General features: G+C 40.3%; 1 protein-coding gene across 1 annotated transcript in view; it reads left to right on the top strand.

Moving 5' to 3' along the window:
- The window catches only part of LOC128689368 (potassium voltage-gated channel subfamily KQT member 1-like), a 773,858-nt gene that overhangs the window by 461,607 nt on the left and 286,697 nt on the right, over positions 1 to 25,554 (top strand). Inside the window, exons 2-3 of the mRNA XM_070086168.1 lie at positions 6,458 to 7,008; positions 19,369 to 19,525. Coding sequence (XP_069942269.1) covers positions 6,543 to 7,008; positions 19,369 to 19,525 — 623 coding nt within the window. The 5' untranslated portion in view covers positions 6,458 to 6,542. The remainder of the gene's footprint in view (positions 1 to 6,457; positions 7,009 to 19,368; positions 19,526 to 25,554) is intronic.

Here is a 25,554-nt window from a genome sequence, read left to right as displayed (position 1 = left end):
TCTAATGCTCTTTTTTCTCTTCCTCATCCTGTTTCTCTTCTACCCTTTCTTTTCCTATTCTAGCTCCTTTTTGTCCTGTTTCTTTTTCCTCCTCTTCTTGTTCCTCATTTTCCTCCTATCCTCTTTCCTTCTGTTCCTCCTGCTCCTCCTCCAGCACCTTTGCAGAATTGTTACAGTAACTCGGGAAAAATAATTCATACAGAAATTAATACATAGCATGAGTGTTACAAAGTACATATTAAGTTTATAGAGCCCTAGGATAACTTCTAGATGATTAAGGTAATTACTGTTACAAGAATTTTAGCATGGCATATTGAGTGCATATATATATATATATATATATATATATATATATATATATATATATATATATATATATATATATATATATATATATATATATATATATATATATATATAAAGACAAAATAAATTGACAAAACATTCACAAAAATACAATAGAAAGTAAAACAACCTAAATAACAACTCAGAGCTACATCCTCCTACTACTTCGTCCAGCTCCCCGGCGGTGGGCCTCATGCCCAGAATGCTGCAGGCATTTCCTCACTGGAACGCGACACTGAGTCTCTGAAAGGGGAAGCTGGTTGCCCTGTGGTCCTTGATTTCTATGATGAGCTTTTCACCCAGCTCTTTGAAGAACTTTAGAGCACACTTGCCCCATGCTCCGAGGGTCTCCGACCCTATTGGAATGAAGTTATAGCAAGGGGGAAAGTCTTCATATTTGCGGATCTTCTGGGTCTCCTTGTGGCTGGCAGCTCCACCCCCTTCAGCTGCGGAGTATGATAAGTAGGTGTCTGCCAATGTGGCAGCACAGGTGTAGTCCCAGGCAATCTGCTTTCCATCCTTCCAGGGTAGCATAGTGGTTCCATCAGGACGCTTTTGACTTCCGTCAGACCTCTGCACTTGGGGTTCCCGCTGAGCTGGACAACGGGCTGTGGCGAGGCTTATCTTTATGATGTCATTGACCACCTCATGTCTGGCATACTTCGATTCTGTTGTGTGACACACGAGACCATGAAGTCCGAATTGATCAGCTATCGCCCTGCCGCAAATACACCTATGTTCGATGAGGATGGGGGCGGCTAGACGAAGAGGAACACTAATCCGAATGGCCTGTGGGTCGAGTCGAGTGCCCAGGGAGGAATTGGGAACAGATAGAAGGAAATCTGAATATATATATATATATATATATATATATATATATATATATATATATATATATATATATATATAATGTCGTGCCGAATGGGCAGAACTTGCGATCTTGGCTTAAATAGCAACGTTCATCTTGCCATATAGGACAAGTGAAAATTTGTGTATGCAATAATTTCGCCAAAATCATTCTGAACCTAACGAAAAAAATGTATTTCATTGTGTTTGTTTAGTATTAAATTACTGTAAACAAATCTAAAATATATTTAGTTGGGTTAGGCTAAAATAAATTGTTCTTGTTATAATAAGGTTAGGTAAGTTTTCTAAGATTCTTTTGGTGCAAAATTAAAAAAAATTACATTAACATTAATGAAAAAAATATATCTTTAAACGTATAAGAGAAAATTTTGGAAAGGACTTAATTTTAAATGAGTTCTTGCTAATTGACCAGTTTTACATATTCAGCACGATATATATATATATATATATATATATATATATATATATATATATATATATATATATATATATATATATATATATATATATATATATATATATATATATGTCGTGCCGAATAGGCAGAACTTGCGATCTTGGCTTAAATAGCAACGGTCATCTTGCCCATATAGGACAAGTGAAAATTTGTGTATGCAATAATTTCGCCAAAATCATTCTGAACCTAACGATAAAAATATATTTGATTGTGTTTGTTTAATATTAAATTATTGTAAACGTATTTAAAATATATTTAGCTGGATTAGGCTAAAATAAATTGTTCTTGTTATAATAAGGTTAGGTAAGTTTTCTAAGATTCTTTTGGTGTAAAATTAAATTTTTTTACATTAACATTAATGAAAAAAATATATCTTTAAACGTATAAGAGAAAATTTTAGAAAAGACTTAATTTTAAATGAATTCTTGCTAATTGACCAGTTTTACATATTCGGCACGACATATATATATATATATATATATATATATATATATATATATATATATATATATATATATATATATATATATATATATATATATATATATATATGCGTGTGTGTGTGGGGGTGTGGGTGTGTTTGTCTGTCTGTCTCTCTGACAAAGAGAGAAAATGAGGAGAGACAGATAAAGACAGAGGATAAAATACAACCAATTTCGCGATAAGTTGGCCCAATTTAGGTGAAGTGAGGTGTAGTGGTGATGCAGGTGGTAGGTAGCCGGGGGTAACTAGCAATTTCCACAGCTGAGTTGATTATGTTAGAGCTGCCTACAGTAAGGGGGACACCTGCTCTAATTTGCTCAGAGTAAATCTAATCTAATTTATAAAAGTACACACACACACACACACACACACACACACACACACACACACACACACACACACACACACACACACACACACACACACACACACACACACACACACACACACACACACACACACACACACACACACACACACACACACACACACACACACACACACACACACAATATATATATATATATATATATATATATATATATATATATATATATATATATATATATATATATATATATATATATATATGTATACATATATATAATGAGAGTCGTAGTATCACAAATTTTTGTGTTTACAAAAAAGTAAAATGCTTCGATATTTTTTTAGTGGAGAACCAGATAAATTACGTTTAATTTGCATGCAAATTGCTGTGTAATTGTTTATAAGATATTAATGGTCGTCCGTTTAGGGAAACGTAAATTTTCTTTTTCTCTTTCTGACCTAAATCATCTCTTTTCCTCATTCTCTCTCTGTATAATCCTACGGATTTAGCGCTTCCCCTTGATTATAATAATCATAATTTTCCTCATTCTCTCTCTGTCTCTGTATCTCACTCTCTCTCTCTCTTCTGTCTGTCTGTCTCTCTCTCTCTAGTTAATGGTTCTTGAATATATTTAAACATCTTAAGAGCTGTTACGTACCTGGGCTCATTTTAATATTTTTATGATAGGTAATGAAAAGGTTTGTAATTACCGCTACCCAGCATTGGTAAGCCAGCGGTTGCTTACTAACTGCCTTTGTCGATTAATATATATGCAGCACCTGAGTATCTTGATTTGAGAGACGTTTCTCCTGCACAGCAGGCTTTTTTTCTGTCTAATACACAGCGATGAGATGCAGGAGTTTAAGCTATCTCCATAGGTGGGCGGGGCTTACTGGTGGACGTAGGTCTGGGCCAGATGTTACCTGTGGAGATGTGATAGATATCATATCCTCTGTGCCAAGGTTCCAGAGGCTTGGCGACGAACTCTGTCATGTTGGAGTCACCCTTTGGGCCCGATCTACTGCCACTAGTACTGGGTCCCACCCACCTTTGACGATTCTTTCAGCTGCTGCGTTTGTGCGTGTGTCCATACGTATGTATGTATACTTATTTTTGTATTTATAATTACCATTGTGTTTGTCTGCCTGTCTCTGTACGCGTGTGTCTTTGTCTGCATATGTCTGTGTGTGTGTGTGTGTATGTGTGTGTGTGTGTGTGTGTGTGTGTGTGTGTGTGTGTGTGTGTGTGTGTGTGTGTGTGTGTGTGTGTGTGTGTGTGTGTCTTTCACTCTCCATCATCTCTATTCAGGTGGTCACGAATAACGTACCTATACTTCCACATTCAGCCTGTCAAAGTTATAAATTCACCTGCCCCTCCCACATTTACTGTGTAGAGATTATTTTAGCGGTTCCTGTGTTGCTCCAGTAGAGGGGATGGTAGGACCTAACCTATGCAAAAACTTGTTTATCCTCCTTTCTCTCTCTCTCTCTCTCTCTCTCTCTCTCTCTCTCTCTCTCTCTCGCTCGCTCGCTCGCTCGCTCGCTTGATCTCACCTGGCTCGCCCTGCCAATACAGTGAGGACTCCTAAGAGGTTTGTTAATACGTTCGCTTATCTGGAGACAGACATGCTACCTACCTGTACTCACCTGGGCATCGATCCGCTACTTCTCTTACGAGAGCTGCTGGTGTAACCACCTAGCTACGTCGAGTGATCAGAACGTTGTTGCTATTGCTTACTCTGCCTCATGCATGACACAAGACTAACAGAACTACCGGGACATGTTGCTGTATGCTTCAGTAATACTACGTCCAGCTACGAATGATATCGTGTCTCATTACTTGCAAATGATGTTCATGCAGTGTTTAAACTCTAGGACTTCTGGTGTATTCACTGTACAGACATCAATAAACTCCCTGATTGATTAAGTGCTCATTAATGGCACTATTATGCCTTGATGTTGGTGAAGAGCCTTGCTCATGCTAGCAGTTTAATATTGCTTCGTATTAGTTCATGTGTTGCGAAGAGATATATATGAGGTCAAGGCTTACATCAACCTGTACAAATGAGAAAGAGTTAATATTTTTTCCTGCTGCCATCTTTGCCTCAAGTCACTCTGGATTGCTGCAGTTACTTCAACAAAACAAAGCGCGTGTTACGTTACCATTCCCATCGACCCAAGAAATTAATTATAAATACAACCCTTCAGCACAATTTGCTGCCACAGATGGCGAGTCTGAATAACCAATCGTCGGTTTAATCCCCCAACATGATTGAATTCTGTAAAAAAAATGTAATGGACATATAACTGGCAACTCCATTTTTGTTTTGGCGTCAGCCTTTTTTTTTATTAATTTAGTCTTCTGGAGGGTTGGATTCTATACCAGGAACCTCACTGTTCCCTTCCCCAGCCCTAGATCTGAACACCTCCCTCTGTTTTTGGTAGTCACGAATGGCCTGTCCATGTGGCTTTTATATTGGCTGATGATGGACTAATAAATATGTATATATATATATATATATATATATATATATATATATATATATATATATATATATATATATATATATATATATATATATATATAATTGGTGCATATAGATAAAGCACAAGGGTGGAAATGGATAGAGAATTATTTTTGAAGCGGCACATTTCAAACTTGAAAAAGTATTTACTTTTTTATTTTACTCGTGGAAATAAAGCTCTCTCTCTCTCTCTCTCTCTCTCTCTCTCTCTCTCTCTCTCTCTCTCTCTCATACACCTCACGCTCAGCAGCTCCATTACCGTTCTGCCTTACCTCATTTTCGGGTCAAATTTGATTGGAACGGGGCGGGATTTACTTAACTTTACCTGCCAGTCTCAGTCTCAGTCTCTCTCTCTCTCTCTCTCTCTCTCTCTCTCTCTCTCTCTCTCTCTCTCTCTCTCTCTCTCTCGCTCTCTCTCTCTCTCTCTCTCTCTCTCTCTCTCTCCCTCCCCCCCCTCTCCTCTCTCTCTCCCTTCACAGATTGAGTACTTCACCCCCACTACCTCAGGTGTTGATCCCAGGTGTTGCATCTAGGGTCCTGCAATATATAACTGAATTGCATCGTGTTTGACCATTTGACTCCTGACTAGGGACGCATTGTTTAGGTCGCATCGGGTCAAGCTGGGTTATACCGGGCCACCAGTTCAGGAGACTCTGCCTCCCGGGGCGTGGAAAGTAGTTATGCGTATGTTTATGAATATATATATATATATATATATATATATATATATATATATATATATATATATATATATATATATATATATATATATTATATGTATATATTCCTGTTTTCCGTATACTTTTGTTTCTTTTCTTTGTTCGTTATTTTTTTAACAAGTTTTTATGTAATCTAATTTCGCTGTCTTCTCCTTTAATCAGTCTTGTTTAATTGGCATTTCTTTGTAGCTTGCTTATTTCTGTATATCTCTCTGTCTGTCTATCTATCTATCTCGTGGTTCTTCTCTTTGAATTGTTAAAATCATATTTTTTATCTCATATTTTTTGTTTCCTCTTTATTTGTTTTGTCTTGTTTTTTGGATAGTTTTATTTTAAGTATTATGATTATTTGCTTTGTTTGAAATTTGCTTATTTCTCCTATCTTTAAGTTAGTCTTCATGCTTTTTAATTCCCCTTGTTTTATCTTGATTCGTTATTATTTTGGTCTATTGTTATTACTTGTTTAGATGGTGTTTGTGTGTGTGTGCGTGTGTGTATGTGTGTGTTTGTGTTATGTATGTGTGTGTTTATAGGTGTGTATGTTTGCTGTGTATATGTGTGTGTGTGTTGTGTATATGTGTGTGTGTGTTGTGTATATATGTGTGTTTGTTGTGTATATATATATGTGTGTGTGTGTGTTGTGTTTATATATGTGTTTGTTTTTTTGTGTATATTTATGTGTGTGGGGTGTGTGTTTGCATCGGGTGTGGCTAATGTTTGTCTCTGTGTCTCAGGTGTGGTGGGAGGCCTGCTGTGGGCAAGACAGCGTCCGGGCACGTGAAGAGGAGAGTCGACCACCTCGAGCTCACTCACACTGTCATGGACAACTTCTTTGGTGACGATAGCGATGGTTGCGCTGGAGTGTTTGGCCAGGGAGGACATGGCAGCAGTGGGATGAGAAGAGGAGGAGGAATAAGAGAAGGAGGAGGAGGAGGAGGAGGAGGAGGGGGAGGAGGAGTAGGCGAAGAGGAAGGGATGCTAGGGATGAACCAGATAGGAACAACGTACGTCTTTCCCCCGAAATCCCCCGAAGAGCCCCCACAGCCACAGAGGCGGCAGAGACATCCAACGCTGAAGGAGGCAACTTCAACCATGGGATCCTTAGCCATCACTGTGTCCCTGGGCTCTCAGGAGTCCTACGTAGTGCCTCCCCCGGCCAGTCCCAACCCTCAGCGCAGTCCCGGCATTGTGTTGGGTGTGGACGAACCCAAGACCAGCTCACCCGGGGTCACCTTTTCCGATACCCCTTCCATCCTTCCCGAGAGCTCGAGGAATGGGAGAGCAGGTGAGCTAGCCCCCTCACTGATGGTTTCTTTGTAACATTATTTATTATCTCCCAGCTTCCGTTGGGGTTCATTACTGTTGCAGGAGCAGATTGGAATCCGTTTTGTGGGCTGCTTTGTTTACTAGGTTTTAAACCTGTCAACTACACTAGGTTGCATGTAACATGTACACCACCGGCTTTGTTCATTGTATTCAGCATCACTGGCAGGGGAAGGCTCAGGTAAAGGGGTAAGGGCAGAAATAGGGGGATAACAACGAAAATAATAATAATAATTGTTATTATTATTATTATTATGAGAAAGGTTACGTATGTTGTGCAAGTGTCCTGATCTTACTGCTCTTCATGTTCCAAAGAAAGATGGGCAGGGAGCAAGAGGCAAGGGGTAGGTGGCAGGGGACAGGATGCAGGGGGTAGGAGGCAGGGGGTAGAAGGCAAGGGACAGGATGCAGGGGACAGGAGGCAGGTGGTAGGAGACAAGGGGCTTGGGGCTGGGAACAGAAGGAAGGAGGCAGGGAACAGGAGGCAGGGTTAAGAAGGCAGGGAACTGGGGACAGGGAGCAGGAGACATGAGTCCAGTTGTCTCATCCATCGAATTTTAATTTTATTTTCTATTGTTTTCGGACAATTAACTTAAGGCGGCCCTTTTTTTGGGGTGGGGGGAATCTCTTTAGACTCTTGCTCGCCTAGAACATACGGCTGGAAAAAAATTATCATACGCCCGCGAAGGACTCTTTTGTTCCAACGAAGTGGAAGTAGCCATACGGGTTTAGCGCTTCCCCAGGTTGATGCTCAGCATGTCAGTCAGATATAGTTTTTTGGGGACATTCGTTTTTTTTTTTTTTTTTTTTTTTGATAGTACAGATGATCGGGGAAAAAAGTGAATGAGGTGTTGAAAGGAAGGAAGGAAGGAAGGAAGGAAGGGTGATAGAGAGAGGCGTGAGTGGAGGGGTGGAGCTAGGACAGAAGAGAGGTTGGTTTACGAGGTTTAAAGCCTATCGACCACGCGAAGTTCATTAATTAAAGCCTCGCATAATCTGGTCACCGCCAGTCAAGGATACTTTATTCCCTAAAATGGGGATTAAAGTAAACCTTTATATATATATAATATATATATATATATATATATATATATATGTATATATATATATATACTATATATATATATATATATATATATATATATATATATATATATATATTATATATACATTGAGAGACATACACCTGACCATGTATAACAATAATTTTTAAAGGGTTGGACCGGTAAGCCAGTAGAAGGCCTCGGTCAGATGACCAAAAGCTCCAGGTGCGGGTCATCATATAACTAAGACCCGCGTCAGGAAACACTTGTCCTGTTGCCTGACGATCCTACCAAACCTAACCTGACGATGTATATATAAAACCTGTGGATGGTATACTGAAGAAGGTTTCGGGGGTCAACGCCCCCGCGGCCCGGTCCCAGACCAGACCTTTTTTACAGCGATTACATTGATTTAAGATTTTATACAAATAAATAATTACGCGAATACTTTTAGAAGGAAAATTGAAAAAAAAATAGTTAATTAGTCCTTTTGATAATCATTTACATTAATCGTCAAAAAAAACCCTAATGTTTTACTGGGATAATTAATACACAAAGTCATTAAGAAGAGTGATTATCCTAGCGGTGATTATTTAACCTCGGCGACCTATATATCAATTAGTAATTACAGTGAGATTGTTAAGGAAATTTAAATTTTTAAGTATAATTGAACAAAAACTCATTCATCATTTACAATTTTTTTAGGACATACGATTATATATAGAAAAAATATATATGGGTAACTTTTTTATTTTGTAAACTGTCACAGCAGATACTGAAAGAGTCTCGTAATTTACAGTAATAAATTAAAATAATTACAAAATTATTCGTAATTTTGTGCTTGACTAATTGCTTAAAAAAATCATTAACATGACTAACCAGCCAAATAAAACAAATTGGTCTTTAGTGAGCTATTCTGTTTATAGACCATTGTAAAAATAATTATAAATGATTATAGAAAATTATTATATATGTTCGTGGAATATTTATTTTAGATTTTAATTGTCATGTATTCTGTAATTTTAAATATTCATTCTTCATTATTTTTTCATTATCACTGAAGATTATTATTAAATATTTTGGTGTTATTTCCCTGGATAAACTGGAAAAATGACGCTTGAGTAGGTTTGAAACCTGTCGACTACGGGAGGGTCATTAAGGCTACGTTTAACATGTTCACTACTAGTCAAGAATATTTTAACCCTAAAATAAGGATTGAACTCAGCATATATACACCGAACATTAATGTACATACCTCTCGGTGTATATATTCTTGATATAAAAATATACACACCCCTCTCGTTGTTTATATTCTTGATATATGGATATACACACCCCTCTCGTTGTGTATATTCTTGATATAAAAATATACAAACCCCTCTCATTGTGTATACTCTTGATATAAGATATACACACCCCTCTCAGTGTGTATATTCTTGATATAAAGATATACACACCCCAGGTGTACATACTCTGTCAGTTCTGGGGTTATACACATCAGAGACATTCTTACCAAAATATATACAAAGTGGGAAAAAGAGATATCGCGATGTATATTTCAAAATGTCTTTAATACACATTTAAAAAAACAAACAACTTAGTACAATTATTATTTTTAAATACGTATGAATCTTCTAGTGATCAAATGAGCCTCATGTGGTCGATAGGCTTCAAATCCTCCATTTAACCAGATAAAAAATTTAACATCTTTTCTTGACAAAGTCAGTATAATCGCTTAGTCAAATTCATTTAAATTCATTAACTTTTTTATTTATTTTCCACCGGGGAAACTTGAGTTACTTAAAAAATAGTGAAGAAAATGGGTAAAACTGGTTGATGAAATAAGTTGAGAACTCCAGTCACTGATTAAAACTTATGATGCTAAACTTGAACCCCCTGAAGAAATATTTTTTTTTTTTTTTTTGTAAAAGAGGAGGATCTCTGACGCCTCGCGCAGATTAAATGCTTTCTGGCGGCCGCGGTGAGTTGTGAGGCTTTGTGGAGACTACCAGCGAACCTAGTGCCTTATTATCCACACACTTCCCAGAATCTCTAACTCGTATAAGGAATGAATTTCTTGGAAACATTGAAGTCAGTGCTCTGATAGGTGACCCAGAAAAGTATTGTGAGATTAGTTTGCACTCTAGTTTGTTATTATTATTATTATTATTAAAGATTAGCCGGTATTCTCCCGGCCCGGGCCTTTTCCAAGTGGTGGCCCGGCCTTGGCTCCCTCTTTAGGGAGTGTCTGAGACCTAAGTCTCCCATGGGAGGAGGCATAAGTACCTCCTCATCTTCGGGACCAACTGTCCCCAGGCCTAGCCACAAGCTAGGCCTCTCTGGTCTGCCATCCCCGCCCCAAGGGGGCAGATGGGAATGACAGTCTGATGAGCTAAAGGCTCGGGCTCAGGCACCTACCCTACCCTAGAAGGGTTAGGCATGGTGTCGATGACTCTAGTTTGATCAACAGATTTCCTTTCTATTTTTTTTTTTTTGAGGGGGGGCTATTATGTAAATGCAGAGAAGTCTGACTCTAGGTTGTGTTGGTGTTTTGTTAATCAGGAGAAATTATAAACAAAAAAATATTACGTGGGTATTAGTTATATGATTTTTTTTCGTCATTCCATCAAAGTTTTTCACTAGGTTACTTCCGCCTTGTAAAAAAATCACTGCAAAATTTGTGGTAAGAGTTTTCACCCGTTTAAGAAAAAGGAGTCACATTGTCATGTCCAAATTTTCTATACCAAGATAGTGTAGCATAGTAAGTACTACTGTGTAATGTTGTGTAGGGAAGACTGTGTTGAGGTTATTAACCCCTCGGGGACTGTCTTATTTCCATATTTCCAGTGGGGTCATTTAATCAACCCCTAGATGCGACTCACACTAGTCGCCCAACACCCAGGTACTTGCTTACTGCTAGGTGAATAGGGGCAGCAGGTGTAAGAAAACATGCCCAACATTTCCACTTGTGTAGGGAATCGAACCTGGGTACTTCAGTGTGCAAGCTGAGGCGACTACGAGCTGAACAGGGAAAAAAGTGTACTTAATTTTTGTGGTCTTTGCATATAGTATGAATATAAAAATCTTACTTCTTATATGGTTACATTTCTTCTTGGCAATAAGCAAGATAGACTAAACAAACGCAGTGTTAAAACACATTTTCTTTCACAGGTTCACGAGAACCCATTTTCTCTTGTGTGTCGGGGAGACTACTTTGTAGTCTGCTGAGTTTCTTTTTTTTTGGGGGGGGGGGGTACACTGTATTATTTCATTTCATTGATGGTAATTTCATATCTCATTAGTTCACCCATACTTTTTCAATATATTAATATGAAGAGAATTTTTTTTTATATATTTTATTTAAAACATATTACAACATAATAAATGAATATATAATAAAAACACCATCACTTATCAAACAGGTCATTACCTCTGTAACTTGCTCAGCTATCAAAACTTTGGAGTCCAGTCCCTGGACCAATTATGTACCTCTGTAATCTTTTGACTACCGCCCACAGGATGGGTATGGGGTGCATAATAAACATATTAAACTAACTAACTTATCAAACAGGTATACAAACTAGAATTCATAAGCACAGTACACCATATAAATTGCGCGGCATTCTCACAGTCGCTATATACACTTCGAACCACCTAGGATGTTCATAATTCATGTCATCCTACCACAGAAATGCACCAAAAGACATGCTATAATAAATCGTATACCCCTATCTCCTCCACCACAATAGATCCTAAATAATCACATAGCTCGTTCTATAGCATATGTGTTTAGGAACATAATTTATAATACTTAAAACATTATGTCAATAAATGATATTTCAAAACATCAATACACAAATATTATAAGTGCTATTCAAACATGTATCCTTATACCTGGACTAAACGAGGTTCAACGAACCTTCTAACCCATATATGAAGAGAATTAACTAACGGTGAGTAAATAAAACTAAATAAATAATCCTCATATGATATACAGTAAAGATGATATTTTGTTTGTCAGCAGTAATAAGAAAATTACTTTGAAAAAAGACCGTAGAAAGCAAAACATGTGTTTGTAAATGTCATAGGAACCCCGCCTAATGTGGGGTTCGATCCTATGTCCTCTACGTTATTAGTCGATCATAATAGCCACTGTTCTACAAAGTTTTCTGGCGGTCATATGACCGAGGCCTTCCGCTGGCTTTCCCCTCCACTGTGAAAAATTTAATATTTCCTCCTAAGATGTGATATTTGGTTTGAGTCGTTCGTTCATTACAGCGAAAATCATAATGTGTAATTCTTATGCAGTTTATAGATACAAATTATTGGTAATCATAATTTTGTTGTACCGTTCCTAGATTTTTGTTAATATAGAAGATTTTTTATTTTTATAATCACACACTACAAATATTCTTTACAATGGTTGTAGATAATTATGTAATGGTTATGTCTGATTAAATATCATGATTATTTTAGGTAACTAACACGATAGAGAGAGAGAGAGAGAGAGAGAGAGAGATGAAAATGCTGGCCCACAGATGGCTCCAACTTCATCCTGTTCTCTACTTGTATGTCTCATAACAATAAAAATGCTTTCAAATGAGCTGATGTAGGTAACAGCTCTTAGCTTGCCAATAAAGTAGGAATCCTTAACCTGTAAATAGCTGTCAATAAAGCTAGGGATCCTTAACCTTGTCAAACCCTGTGTAAAAAAAAAGAGAGAGAGAGAGAGAGAGAGAGAGAGAGAGAGAGAGAGAGAGAGAGAGAGAGGGAGGGAGGGAGGGAGATGGTGGGAAGGAGGGCAAGATACATAGAGGGAGGGAGGTTAGTAGGTAGAAAGAAATATGGTTGGAATCATACATTTCTTTTCGAATACTTCACATTTTTTCGTATTAAGAGAGATACTGAGACATTATCGGGGATGTTATTATTATTATTACGTTATATTTTTTAGATTTAATTCTTTAATGTGTTTATTTCGTTGTTTGCATTTTTTGATATTTAGAAATAATCCTTATGGTTCGTGAAACATATGACCTTGAGTGCAAATTTAAATACCTCAGCGCAGTTTTCTAGTTTCAGTTTTAGAGCATAAACTCACTAATGTCCTAAGGTAGACACTCGCATAGTTAGGCCAACGATACTATCATCATAGTTCAATCATCAATCATCATTGTTCAATCATCATTGTCCAGTCGTCATAGTTCAATCATCATAGTTCAATCATCATTGTATATACACTAGACGTAGCTTAGCTTGTCTTCTGTTGGCCAAATTGCTGCATCTGAAAAAATGTTTATATTGCTTGTTTTTATATATATAATGAATTTATTGTAGTGTTTTATACAGAAAAATCTGCACCTATGTACTGATTTAACCCACCATAATTATTACCATTTCAGAGAAACGGCCGAGTATATTTACTATACGTAAGTTTAACGTAAGGTTAGATTAGTTTCCCTACCTGAATGCAGAGAAAACTTGTCCCCATATCATAGAAAACGTTGGTAATCTTGCCACGTTTAAATTGCATTGATAAATTTTCAAATTTCCAATTATTTTTAATTATTTAAATCTAATAATCTGTATCTAAGATGCACATTGTGATTAATATATATATATATATATATATATATATAGATATATATATATAGATATATATATATATATATATATATATATATATATATATATATATATACATGTGCCGAATAGGTAAAACTGGTCAATTAGCAAGAACTCATTTAAAATTAAGTCCTTTCTAAATTTTTTTCTTATACGTTTAAAGATATATTTTTTTCTATTTATGTTAATGTAAAAATTAATAATTTTCTACCAAAAGAACCTTAGAAAACTTACCTAAAACTTCCTAAATTTAATTTAGCCTAATCCAGCTAAAAAATATTTTAGATAAGTTTACAATAATTTAATAATAAACAAACACAATGAAAAATAAATTTTTTTCGTTAGGTTCAGAATGATTTCTGCGAAATTATTGCATACACAAATTTCCGCTTGCCTTATTCGGCAAGAAGAGCGTTGCTAGTTAAGCTAAAATCGCAAGTCTTACCTATTCGGCACGACATTTTAATTTTATATATATATATATATATATATATATATATATATAGATATATATATATATATATATATATATATATATATATATATATATATATATACTATATACTATATCTTGTGACAACACCAAGACATTAATACTAGTAATTATCATAATTACTTTTTGTTTCCCTTATCCGGTTGCAATACTAAAATCGAAAAAAATAGAATCTTGGGTAAATATGTTTTTCTTGCATTGGACACTTGAGGCTACGTTACTCTCTTGACAGCTGCTTCATGTTAGGCCAGGATAGGGTTGGCAAGAATGGGGAAGGGAAGGATTTGGGTAGGAAGAGACACAAAGAGGTAGGAAAAGTTAAGCGGCCTGAACACTTCGAGTAGGTTTTTAGAGAGTTGTTTTTGTCACACAGTGACGCGAATCCCTCAGCTGATTCATGCTATAATACAGACATGAGAAATAGCTATGTTAGAGTATAGCCTCTTCCGTATCTGAACGTCTCGTCCTCCTGGCTACGACGATACGATATAAATCTAGGGGTCCTTAGAAAACCCGAAACCACATTTGATGTTGACACACACACACACGAGTCGGCTGTGTGGTGACTCAGTCATCAGATACGACTGTCTTTCGAAGGAGATTTTTCATTCTCGAATGGTGACCGATTATATTTTTGGGGGTATTCATAATCTTAATTAACATTTTGAGAGTTCAGTTGTTTAGATATATTACCGTAAGTGTGTATTGCTATCGGCCACCCGTGAGACAGTAACAGTGTCCTTGTTAGCAACGATAAGTCAAGAGATTAGCCTCGCAACGGTAGACCCAGCAGTGTTTGGCTTGGCTAGGACCAATAGCTCGTACCTCGAGGAGTTTGCTTGACATTGTTTACACAGTTCTCCCATTTCACCTGTCCCTCTTCCCAATTTTATTATCGCTTTTCTCTCTCCGTCTTTTATTATCCCGGTCCCTGTTCCCTTTTACCCTGTCCCTCGTCCCGTCTTTTACTGTGACAATCCTTCCCAGTTTTTATTATCCCTTCCTCTCTTTCATTCTTATACTATCCCTGCTTTTCTTCCCGTCTTTTATTATTCCTGCCCTTCTTCCCGTCTTTTATTATCCCTGCCCTTCTTCCCGTCTTTCATCATCTCTCTCAATTTGCTTTTCGGACTGAAATCGTGTTACGTTATTCATTAGGATTGCATGTAATGAAGGCAATATTTAATATAATTTTAAAACCTTGTATGTTTTATTAAAGAGCACTTGTGTTTCTAGCACATTAAATCCTTCTTGAGTGGTGTTACCTATGTCAGCATGTTCTGCAGAATGGTTGGCTGTGAGGAGAACCTGTCTAGCATGATGCAGTACGCCTGCTGGTTGGTTAGATCCTGTCGACTACAGGAGGGTCATTAAGGCTGCATGTCACCTGTTCACTACCAGTCAAGAATACTTTTAAACCCCACTGCAGTGCTCCTCTGTTCTACTGTACTTTGCACCTCTGCTTGACTTCAAGAACTGTACCACTGTCACCAGCATAAACAGTTTTTTTTTAAATTTTATTCTGCACTCGTTTATCTGTTGTTGATATATAGAGTCTAGATCAGATTGGTTAATTTTAAGTTGTTAATAATCAAATTTCTTTTCTTCACACACACATCAAAAGCATTGGGACACACACAACCTGTAAGTAAAATTACTTGTTTTCAGAATAATTTAAGAGATAGGTGATGGTAATTTACGTTGGCTTGAATGAGGCAAGAGCCACTGAACGACACACACAAAGCTTATCATTTGTCCCCGAGTCTCTCATTACAGGGTGAAGCAAGTGAATTCCTGGGATTTGTTAAGTTAAGGCGCATGCTCCGACACGCACACGCACACACACATACACACACACACACACACCTCGTAGCTCATGGTATAAATATGACTTGATACAGCTCTAGAGAGCGAAACGTTGTCTGTAATTTTACTTGTCGGAAATATCTTCCCTCCTCAAGGAAGGTTCATGTCAGTGCTCACACTCAATAACTCAGATGCGAAACCCTCGTTGACGCTTCAGTAACGGGTACGCGATGCTCTCGCTTCGAAACTCATTCCCTGCGCACTGAACACCCCAAACACATTTCAGTAAAACGTATTCACGAACTTAATCCATGTATCACAATATTGAAGTTGGGGACTTAAACTTTATTACACTTTACTGCACAAACTTCAGTTTAAGTTTGTACTTCAATAGCTTGTATAAACAATTGTATATGGAGCTCTTCATTCTGCTTCGAGAACCACACCGCCTTACTTGAGATTCGTTCTTTTGGAACCGACACAGATACTTCGTTTGATTTTGGTGGGAGAAACACGGTCGGACGCTGGCATGGCGTGTATATACACAGACAGGTGTGTGTCTCCTATGTATACATTGAGAGTTTTTCTTAGTCTCGAGTTCAGGGATTAAAATATGCTTGCTAGTGTCTGTGTTGTCTTAATGTCAGGTATAATTGGGTCGGTGTGTGAGAAAACAGCACTGAACAACCTTAATCTCTCTCTCTCTCTCTCTCTCTCTCTCTCTCTCTCTCTCTCTCTCTCTCTCTTGGTCGGTGACTCTTGATCCAAGGAATTGGACTTATCTTCCCTTTCCTTGGATTGACTCTGAATGCCTCCCATATACCAGAAGCTACATGAACCCAACGGGTTTGTCGCTTTCCCGTTTTAAATAATCTTACAAAATAGTCTGGTTTTGAGTTTTAATGTCTGCATTTAGCTCTAAACCCTCATGGATCATTTACCACAATGGAGTAATGAGGTTAGGTAAGGTAAGAATTGTCAGGAAACAGGACAAATGTTTCCTGTCTCTGTCAGGAAACACTTGTCATCTGACCGAGGCCTTCCGCTGGTTTACCGGTCTACCCCTTTAAAAATTATGAACATAGTTATAATCATTTTTCTGTCTAAGGAGTAATGCAGGCTCGATCCTTTGTCTGTTGATAGCGACTCTTAAGTTACAAAACAAGTTTGGCTGTGCGTGTTTTACAAAGTCTAAGAGTCATACCTACGAGTATGTTGAGAGCTGACACTCTTGGAAGAAAGTGCCTTGGTGTTGAAAGGATCTCGATCCAAGAAATTGGAGCTACCTTTTCATTCTTTGGATCCGATCTGATTACCTCCCCTTTCCCAAGCCCTCTGTGAGCTTTATCAGTTTAACATTTCTCCACTCGAATACTGCATGACCCTTGGCGGTTTAGCGCTTTATTTGATTATAATAATCCCCTTGAATAAAACAGTAAAAGTTGATATTGTTTTATTTTTTTTGTGTGGTGGAAATAGGATGACAGATTACAGGAAGTTTTCACTTAACGTCGTTGACAGGTTCTTGGAAACTGCGAAACGACGTATAACGAAACCAATTTTACCATAGGCTAATTGATATAAACAAGAGTTGCTGTATGACCCTTGTTGATTTAGCGCTTCTGTTTTATTATAATAAACAAGAATAAAGTTGCCAGGGCAAGAAAGAGCCTAGAGGGAGAGCAGTAGTGCTGTAGAAGCCATGACTGTGGAGTATGTCTCTCTGGGGAGCTATAAAGTCCTATATTTACTCTATTATTGACATTTTTATTATTTTAGGTATCGCATTTTTTTCAGAATTATATAAGGAAGACGCTACATATAATAAAAACCGAATACAAACAGTCGTAAGGAAGGAAATTGACACAATAGTAAAGCTGGGTAAGCAGCTGCGGCTTCTTTGTCGGCACTTGCTGACTCTCCTGTTATTTGTATGTTATGCAGTTTTAAACGTTTCTTAAAACGTTCGAACCAACTACGACTTGCCACGAAGGTTTCACTTTCAGCACTAGAACCTTGTTTTTTCTTGAGATCTTCAAATAAACTTAAAGCTTTCATTTGTATGGAAATTAGCTAACATGGAGAGTTACTTCTTTCCATATTTTCCATTCCTGGCCGTGAATTTCTTTTTCTCATCAGCGTTATAACGAAACGACGTTAATTGAGGACTTCCTGCATCTTTTTAGTGATAGATTTGCTGGTTTGGCTCTCTCCCATAAATACAATAAGGATATTTTGAGATGAGATATATTTATTTAGAAGATGGAGCACTGTGGTAGATCTACCGGTCCTTCGTACACAGGTCCACAACCAAATATTCCCACTTACGTGTCCGTTAGTCCACTCGTCAAGCGGTTCACGGTGTTTGTCTTCCTAGTTGACAGCTTATTCCACTCATCCACAACTCTATTGACAAGTCAGTGCTTTACGCTGTCCATTTTAAGTCTCACCCAACACGGCTTCAGTCACTGTTTCGACTCCTGTCTTGCTTAGATATCCTTGTCGCCTTGTTTATATCCCCCCTTATTTACACTTACTCGTTACCGAGAAATGTATAAAAGAAACTCCTGTGAAACGTTAAGAAACTTTATTACGCAAGCGTTCCGCCCATCAGGGGCTTTATCAGTGCTAATATTGTTTAAATATTTGTAAAATTATTCGGTGTTTAAGGTAAAAGGACACAAGTGCATATAATGACTATTTCTCATTGGCTGCACTCATGTCCATTTTTCCTAACAATCCAGTGATTAGTAAAGCATCTAGTGGGCGAAACGTTTCCATAATACAGTTACAGAACGTTTCACACGTGTGTAGACATACGTTGCCTACTTGTCACGTCAAACTTATTCCACCTCGCTCCATGTCTGTCAGGAGAATGTTGTATCAGGCCCCTCAAGGGAGTCCCAACTGTCTCACAGTCTGCAGAGGAAAATTTAAACGACGTTTCGGTCTGTCCTGGGACACTATAAAGTTATAAGCTGGTAATACCTGAATAGCCTACAGGGGTTTAGTGCTTCATGAAATGCAACGACTACCCAAAACGTCGTCTAAAGGATCGTCTCCAAATTGTGGGTTATTTGTGATCTGTTCCCGTAGCGATATTGTTTTTTTTTTTTATTCCCAAGTGAAAATCTTAAACATTACTTAATTGGGCATAAGGGCAAGTGCGTACTAGGCACTGTTATTTTTAAATGTACTTTTCTGTTGGCACAGTTTTTTATTTTCGAGATGTTAAGTTTTTTGGGGGAAATTTATGAAATAGTAGATGAGTCGTGTGCTAGCTATGTAAAAAAGGCTTCTTTTAAGTAGGTTATCAATCATTTTTGCAATAACGAGATGGATGGGGGTGTTGCAGGTGGTCTGGTGTCGACTGTGATGGATGCTCGAACCGTGTGGGAGGCGAGATACGTCATGAAGGAACGCAAGACGGTCAAAACTACCTTCCAGGGCAGAGTGTACAACTTCTTGGAGCGACCCACTGGATGGAAGTGCTTCCTCTACCACTTCTCTGTGTGAGTACCCACCCACCGTTGTTCTTGTGTCCTTGTTTGTAGTTACAGGAGAAGAGCTGTGCTGGTGATGTCCCGTCTTCAGTATCTGCAGGTACAGGAGAAATTTTATAAAAGAGAAGAATGGAGGAGCACTGCAGCACGCCTGCTGGCCCATAAAAGGCAAGTTCTTCTCAGAGCCAACCATTTCCACCCACCTATTTGTCCAACCTTATCCCAGAGCTGTAAAAACAAGAGTTATTTTTGTGGTGTCCGGTTTTCGGAGTTTCTGTTTAGAACGTTGGAGCCTTGCTGGTGGTGTTCCATTTTCAGTGTTTGAAGTTACGGGAGCAGAGATTTATTTTTCTATTGTCCCGTCTTAGTTCCATTCGTGTTTCAGTAACCTAATCTAAACGAGTCTGCGTCTGCAGTTTCCTCCGTCTGACTCTCTGGAAAAAATTTCCTTCACTGCCCCTGCTGTGTGTTCAACCTGGCTTTCTACAAATTTATCAACTTAATATATTTATTTCTCCTCCATATCTCCAATTATTTTTAGTTTGCAAGTCCATAGAGGGAAGTACTGGTTAGCAGTGCTTTATGTAATACTTATAATGTACGTAAACTTAACTGTTTTAAATATCTCTTTCTCTTCTGTATTCTTCCTTAATCTGTTTGCAACTTTAGCTCCAAATATTCGCCTCTGTTCTCACTGGCTGAAGACATCTTTTCTTTGCTCTTTTGGTTCTGTGTTCACGAGCATTAATGTGGTGCTATACTCTATTATTCTTTATACCTCGTCAGCCTTACCGTAATTTAATACCTTTGCTTTTATTTTTCTTCGCTTTCTTCTTCCTCTCTGTACCTAATGTACAGCTTAAAATTGTTTGTATTGGCTGGATTTGAGTTCCACGATAATTTTCCATCCCAAATGTACATAATTATTCGCAACATTCAAGTTTATTACCTGTTGGTGCTGCGTGCTTATACTGCGATTAAAATACCATCAAATTTGCGATACTTCTTTGTTTATTGATCGAATGAATGGCCGTGAATAAGCTGCTGGTAAAAATCAACACAGATGCGAATCTTGTCGAGGTTCTCGTGGAACGGGCAGTCTTCGACCCGCTCCCCTCTGGCAACAGTCTTAAAACCAGCAGGACAGTGGTTACTGACTTGCTATTTTATAGGATTGACTTTTTATGGGTTCGAATCCTGCCACCTTACCTATTTTTTTTTTTTTTTTTGGAAAATCTCTGTTTTTACGATTTCTCGAACCATTGATGAGATTTTTTAATAATGACGGGTTTACTGATACTGTCTGCATGTTCGGTGACAGATTTGCAGACATTGTCTACATGTAATGAGCTTGCAGATGTTGTCTACAGGTTTTAATGACAAGTTTACACTCTCTACATGTCTTAATGACAGATTTACAGATATTGTCTGCACGCTTATCGAGACCATTACAGGTATTGTCTAGATGCTTCCTTCTAGAGTCTAGTTGTTTATAAATCTTGAGAATATTAAAGTCGCTTAATTACTTGATCAATGAGATGCTCGCAAATACTGCGGATTTTTTCGTACTGTTTTGTTAGGCAAATACCCCAGAGGTGCTTGCCATTGTTCATATTGATTACCTTGAACTTGGCACATGGGGAAGCGATTATCAATCATGCTTCCTGATTGGTTATCCCTTTTGCGACCGGTTGTGTTGAAGTATGTGATTGGTTCAGACGCTGGTATCCAAATGGGTGGTATTAAGATCTGTGATTGGTCCCGTGGTTACTGACCAGAAGCCTGCTATTATTGTTATGGGACTGACCCCCCTCTTCCCCTGTTCGACATCCCAGTGTGTGCAGGATGGTCGTAATGTATGTAGGAATCTCCACAAGCATGCTAGGTGGCGCAAGTGAGTTGCGTGTTTTACGGGCAACAAGCATATGAAAAAACAAACATTTCAAAGTGCTTGAGAATACCGTCAGACGAGATTTATTTTTTCGTAAGCAGTAGCGAGTATGTTGGTCAATAAGCGGGAGGAGGAGAGAAGACGCCCTCACGGTGCTTCAGAATTTTATTCATTAAAAATGAACTGCAGAATGAAGCATTCGAAAAACACTGGTGGCGCAGGTTGCAATATTTCTTGCACCTGTATTCTCTTGATCTTCCCGGAACTCTGTTGATCCGTAGATAGTGTATTGATCTCCCCGGTACTGTGTTGATTTGTGGACAAAGCATTGATCTCCCCGGTACTGTGTTGATTTGTGGACAAAGCATTGATCTCCCCAGTACTGTGTTGATTTGTGGACAAAGCATTGATCTCCCCAGTACTGTGTTGATTTGTGGACAAAGCATTGATCTCCCCAGTACTGTGTTGATTTGTGGACAAAGCATTGATCTCCCCAGTACTGTGTTGATTTGTGGACAAAGCATTGATCTCCCCAGTACTGTGTTGATTTGTGGACAAAGCATTGATCTCCCCAGTACTGTGTTGATTTGTGGACAAAGCATTGATCTCCCCAGTACTGTGTTGATTTGTGGACAAAGCATTGATCTCCCCGGTACTGTGTTGATTTGTGGACAAAGCATTGATCTCTCCGGTACTGTGTTGATTTGTGGACAAAGCATTGATCTCCCCAGTACTGTGTTGATTTGTGGACAAAGCATTGATCTCCCCGGTACTGTGTTGATTTGTGGACAAAGCATTGATCTCCCCGGTACTGTGTTGATTTGTGGACAAAGCATTGATCTCCCCGGTACTGTGTTCATTGCTACGGCTGTCACATAACATAGGATGTCTACCAGCATGCACCTCTTCACCTTCTGTCTTATGCTTCCCACCGGATTGCACAGGATTTATACTACACTGCGCAGGATTCGTGCTACTGTGCGCAGAATTTGTATTACTTGGCACAGGATTTTTGTTACTTTGCTCCCTAATTACGGCATCAGCTGCAAACCTCTTTCTTACCTTGCCTATACCGTCTGGCAAGTCATTTATACTAACTCAGAAATAGAGGGCAGGTGTTGACTGTTGTGGGGCGGAAACTGATGATTTCTTTCTCCAAGGAGAATGTTCCCTTTTACGAGTGCAGGTGTGGGGAAGGCATGTGTGAAGAGTGCAGGTGTGGGGAAGGCATGTGTGAAGAGTGCAGGTGTGGGGAAGGCAAGTGTGAAGAGTGTAGGTGTGGGGAAGGCATGTGTGAAGAGTGCAGGTGTGGGGAAGGCAGGTGTGAAGAGTGCATGTGTGGGGAAGGCATGTGTGAAGAGTGCAGGTGTGGGGAAGGCATGTGTGAAGAGTGCAGGTGTGGGGAAGGCAGGTGTGAAGAGTGCATGTGTGGGGAAGGCATGTGTGAAGAGTGCAGGTGTGGGGAAGGCAGGTGTGAAGAGTGCATGTGTGGGGAAGGCAGGTGTGAAGAGTGCATGTGTGGGGAAGGCAGGTGTGAAGAGTGCATGTGTGGGGAAGGCAGGTGTGAAGAGTGCATGTGTGGGGAAGGCAGGTGTGAAGAGTGCATGTGTGGGGAAGGCAGGTGTGAAGAGTGCAGGTGTGGGGAAGGCAGGTGTGAAGAGTGCAGGTGTGGGGAAGGCAGGTGTGAAGAGTGCAGGTGTGGGGAAAGCAGGGGTGAAGAGTGCAGGTGTGGGGAAGGCAGGTGTGAAGAGTGCATGTATGGGGAAGGCAGGTGTGGGGAAAGCAGGTGTGAAGAGTGCATGTGTGGGGAAGGTAGGTGTGAAGAGTGCATGTGTGGGGAAGGCAGGTGTGAAGAGTGCATGTGTGGGGAAGGCAGGTGTGAAGAGTGCATGTGTGGGGAAGGCAGGTGTGAAGATTGCAGGTGTGGGGAAGGCAGGTGTGAAGAGTGCAAGTGTGGGGAAGGCAGGTGTGAAGAGTGCAGGTGTGGGGAAGGCAGGTGTGAAGAGTGCAGGTGTGGGGAAGGCAGGTGTGAATGCATGTGTGGGGAAGGCATGTGTGAAGAGTGCAGGTGTGGGGAAGGCAGGTGTGAAGAGTGCAGGTGTGGGGAAAGCAGGAGTGAAGAGTGCATGTGTGGAGAAAGCAGGAGTGAAGAGTGCATGTGTGGGGAAAGCAGGAGTGAAGAGTGCATGTGTGGGGAAGGCAGGTGTGAAGAGTGCATGTGTGGGGAAGGCAGGTGTGAAGAGTGCATGTGTGGGGAAGGCAGGTGTGAAGAGTGCAGGTGTGGGGAAGGCAGGTGTGAAGAGTGCATGTGTGGGGAAGGCAGGTGTGAAGAGTGCATGTGTGGGGAAAGCAGGATTGAAGAGTGCATGTGTGGGGAAAGCAGGAGTGAAGATTGCATGTGTGGGGAAGGCAGGTGTGAAGAATGCATGTGTGGGGAAGGCAGGTGTGAAGAGTGCAGGTGTGGGGAAAGCAGGAGTGAAGAGTGCATGTGTGGGGAAGGTAGGTGTGAAGAGTGCATGTGTGGGGAAAGTAGGAGGAAGAGTGCATGTGTGGGGAAAGCAGGAGTGAAGAGTGCAGGTGTGGGGAAGGCAGGTGTGAAGAGTGCAGGTGTGGGGAAGGCAGGTGTGAAGAGTGCAGGTGTGGGGAAGGCAAGTGTGAAGAGTGTAGGTGTGGGGAAGGCAGGTGTGAAGAGTGCAGGTGTGGGGAAAGCAGGAGTGAAGAGTGCATGTGTGGGGAAGGCATGTGTGAAGAGTGCAGGTGTGGGGAAGGCAGGTGTGAAGAGTGTAGGTGTGGGGAAGGCAGGTGTGAAGAGTGCAGGTGTGGGGAAGGCAGGTGTGAAGAGTGCAGGTGTGGGGAAGGCAGGTGTGAAGAGTGCATGTGTGGGGAAGGCAGGTGTGAAGAGTGCAGGTGTGGGGAAAGCAGGAGTGAAGAGTGCATGTGTGGGGAAAGCAGGAGTGAAGAGTGCAGGTGTGGGGAAAGCAGGAGTGAAGAGTGCATGTGTGGGGAAGGCAGGTGTGAAGAGTGCAGGTGTGGGGAAAGCAGGAGTGAAGAGTGCATGTGTGGGGAAGGCAGGTGTGAAGAGTGCAGGTGTGGGGAAGGCAGGTGTGAAGAGTGCATGTGTGGGGAAGGCAGGTGTGAAGAGTGCAGGTGTGGGGAAGGCAGGTGTGAAGAGTGCATGTGTGGGGAAGGCAGGTGTGAAGAGTGCATGTGTGGGGAAAGCAGGAGTGAAGAGTGCATGTGTGGGGAAGGCAGGTGTGAAGAGTGCAGGTGTGGGGAAGGCAGGTGTGAAGAGTGCAGGTGTGGGGAAGGCAGGTGTGAAGAGTGCAGGTGTGGGGAAAGCAGGAGTGAAGAGTGCATGTGTGGGGAAGGCAGGTGTGAAGAGTGCATGTGTGGGGAAAGTAGGAGGAAGAGTGCATGTGTGGGGAAAGCAGGAGTGAAGAGTGCAGGTGTGGGGAAAGCAGGAGAGAAGAGTGCATATGTGGGGAAGACAGGTGTGAAGAGTGCAGGTGTGGGGAAGGCAGGTGTGAAGAGTGCATGTGTGGGGAAGGCAGGTGTGAAGAGTGCAAGTGTGGGGAAGGCAGGTGTGAAGAGTGCAGGTGTGGGGAAGGCAGGTGTGAAGAGTGCATGTGTGGGGAAGGCAGGTGTGAAGAGTGCATGTGTGGCGAAAGCAGGAGTGAAGGGTGCATGTGTGGGGAAAGCAGGAGTGAAGAGTGCAGGTGTGGGGAAAGCAGGAGTGAAGAGTGCATGTGTGGGGAAGGCAGGTGTGAAGAGTGCAGGTGTGGGGAAGGCAGGTGTGAAGAGTGCATGTGTGGGGAAGGCAGGTGTGAAGAGTGCATGTGTGGGGAAGGCAGGTGTGAAGAGTGCAGGTGTGGGGAAGGCAGGTGTGAAGAGTGCAAGTGTGGGGAAGGCAGGTGTGAAGAGTGTAGGTGTGGGGAAAGCAGGGGTGAAGAGTGCAGGTGTGGGGAAGGCAGGTGTGAAGAGTGCAAGTGTGGGGAAGGCATGTGTGAAGAGTGCAGGTGTGGGGAAGGCAGGTGTGAAGAGTGCAGGTGTGGGGAAGGCAGGTGTGAAGAGTGCATGTGTTGGGAAGGCAGGTGTGAAGAGTGCAGGTGTGGGGAAGGCAGGTGTGAAGAGTGCAGGTGTGGGGAAG

The sequence above is a fragment of the Cherax quadricarinatus genome, chromosome 18, assembly GCF_038502225.1.
Source record: "Cherax quadricarinatus isolate ZL_2023a chromosome 18, ASM3850222v1, whole genome shotgun sequence".
Taxonomy (NCBI): Eukaryota; Metazoa; Arthropoda; class Malacostraca; order Decapoda; family Parastacidae; genus Cherax; species Cherax quadricarinatus.
The sequence above is the reverse complement of the archived record's forward strand: the minus strand, read 5'-3'. Positions and strand labels throughout refer to the sequence as shown.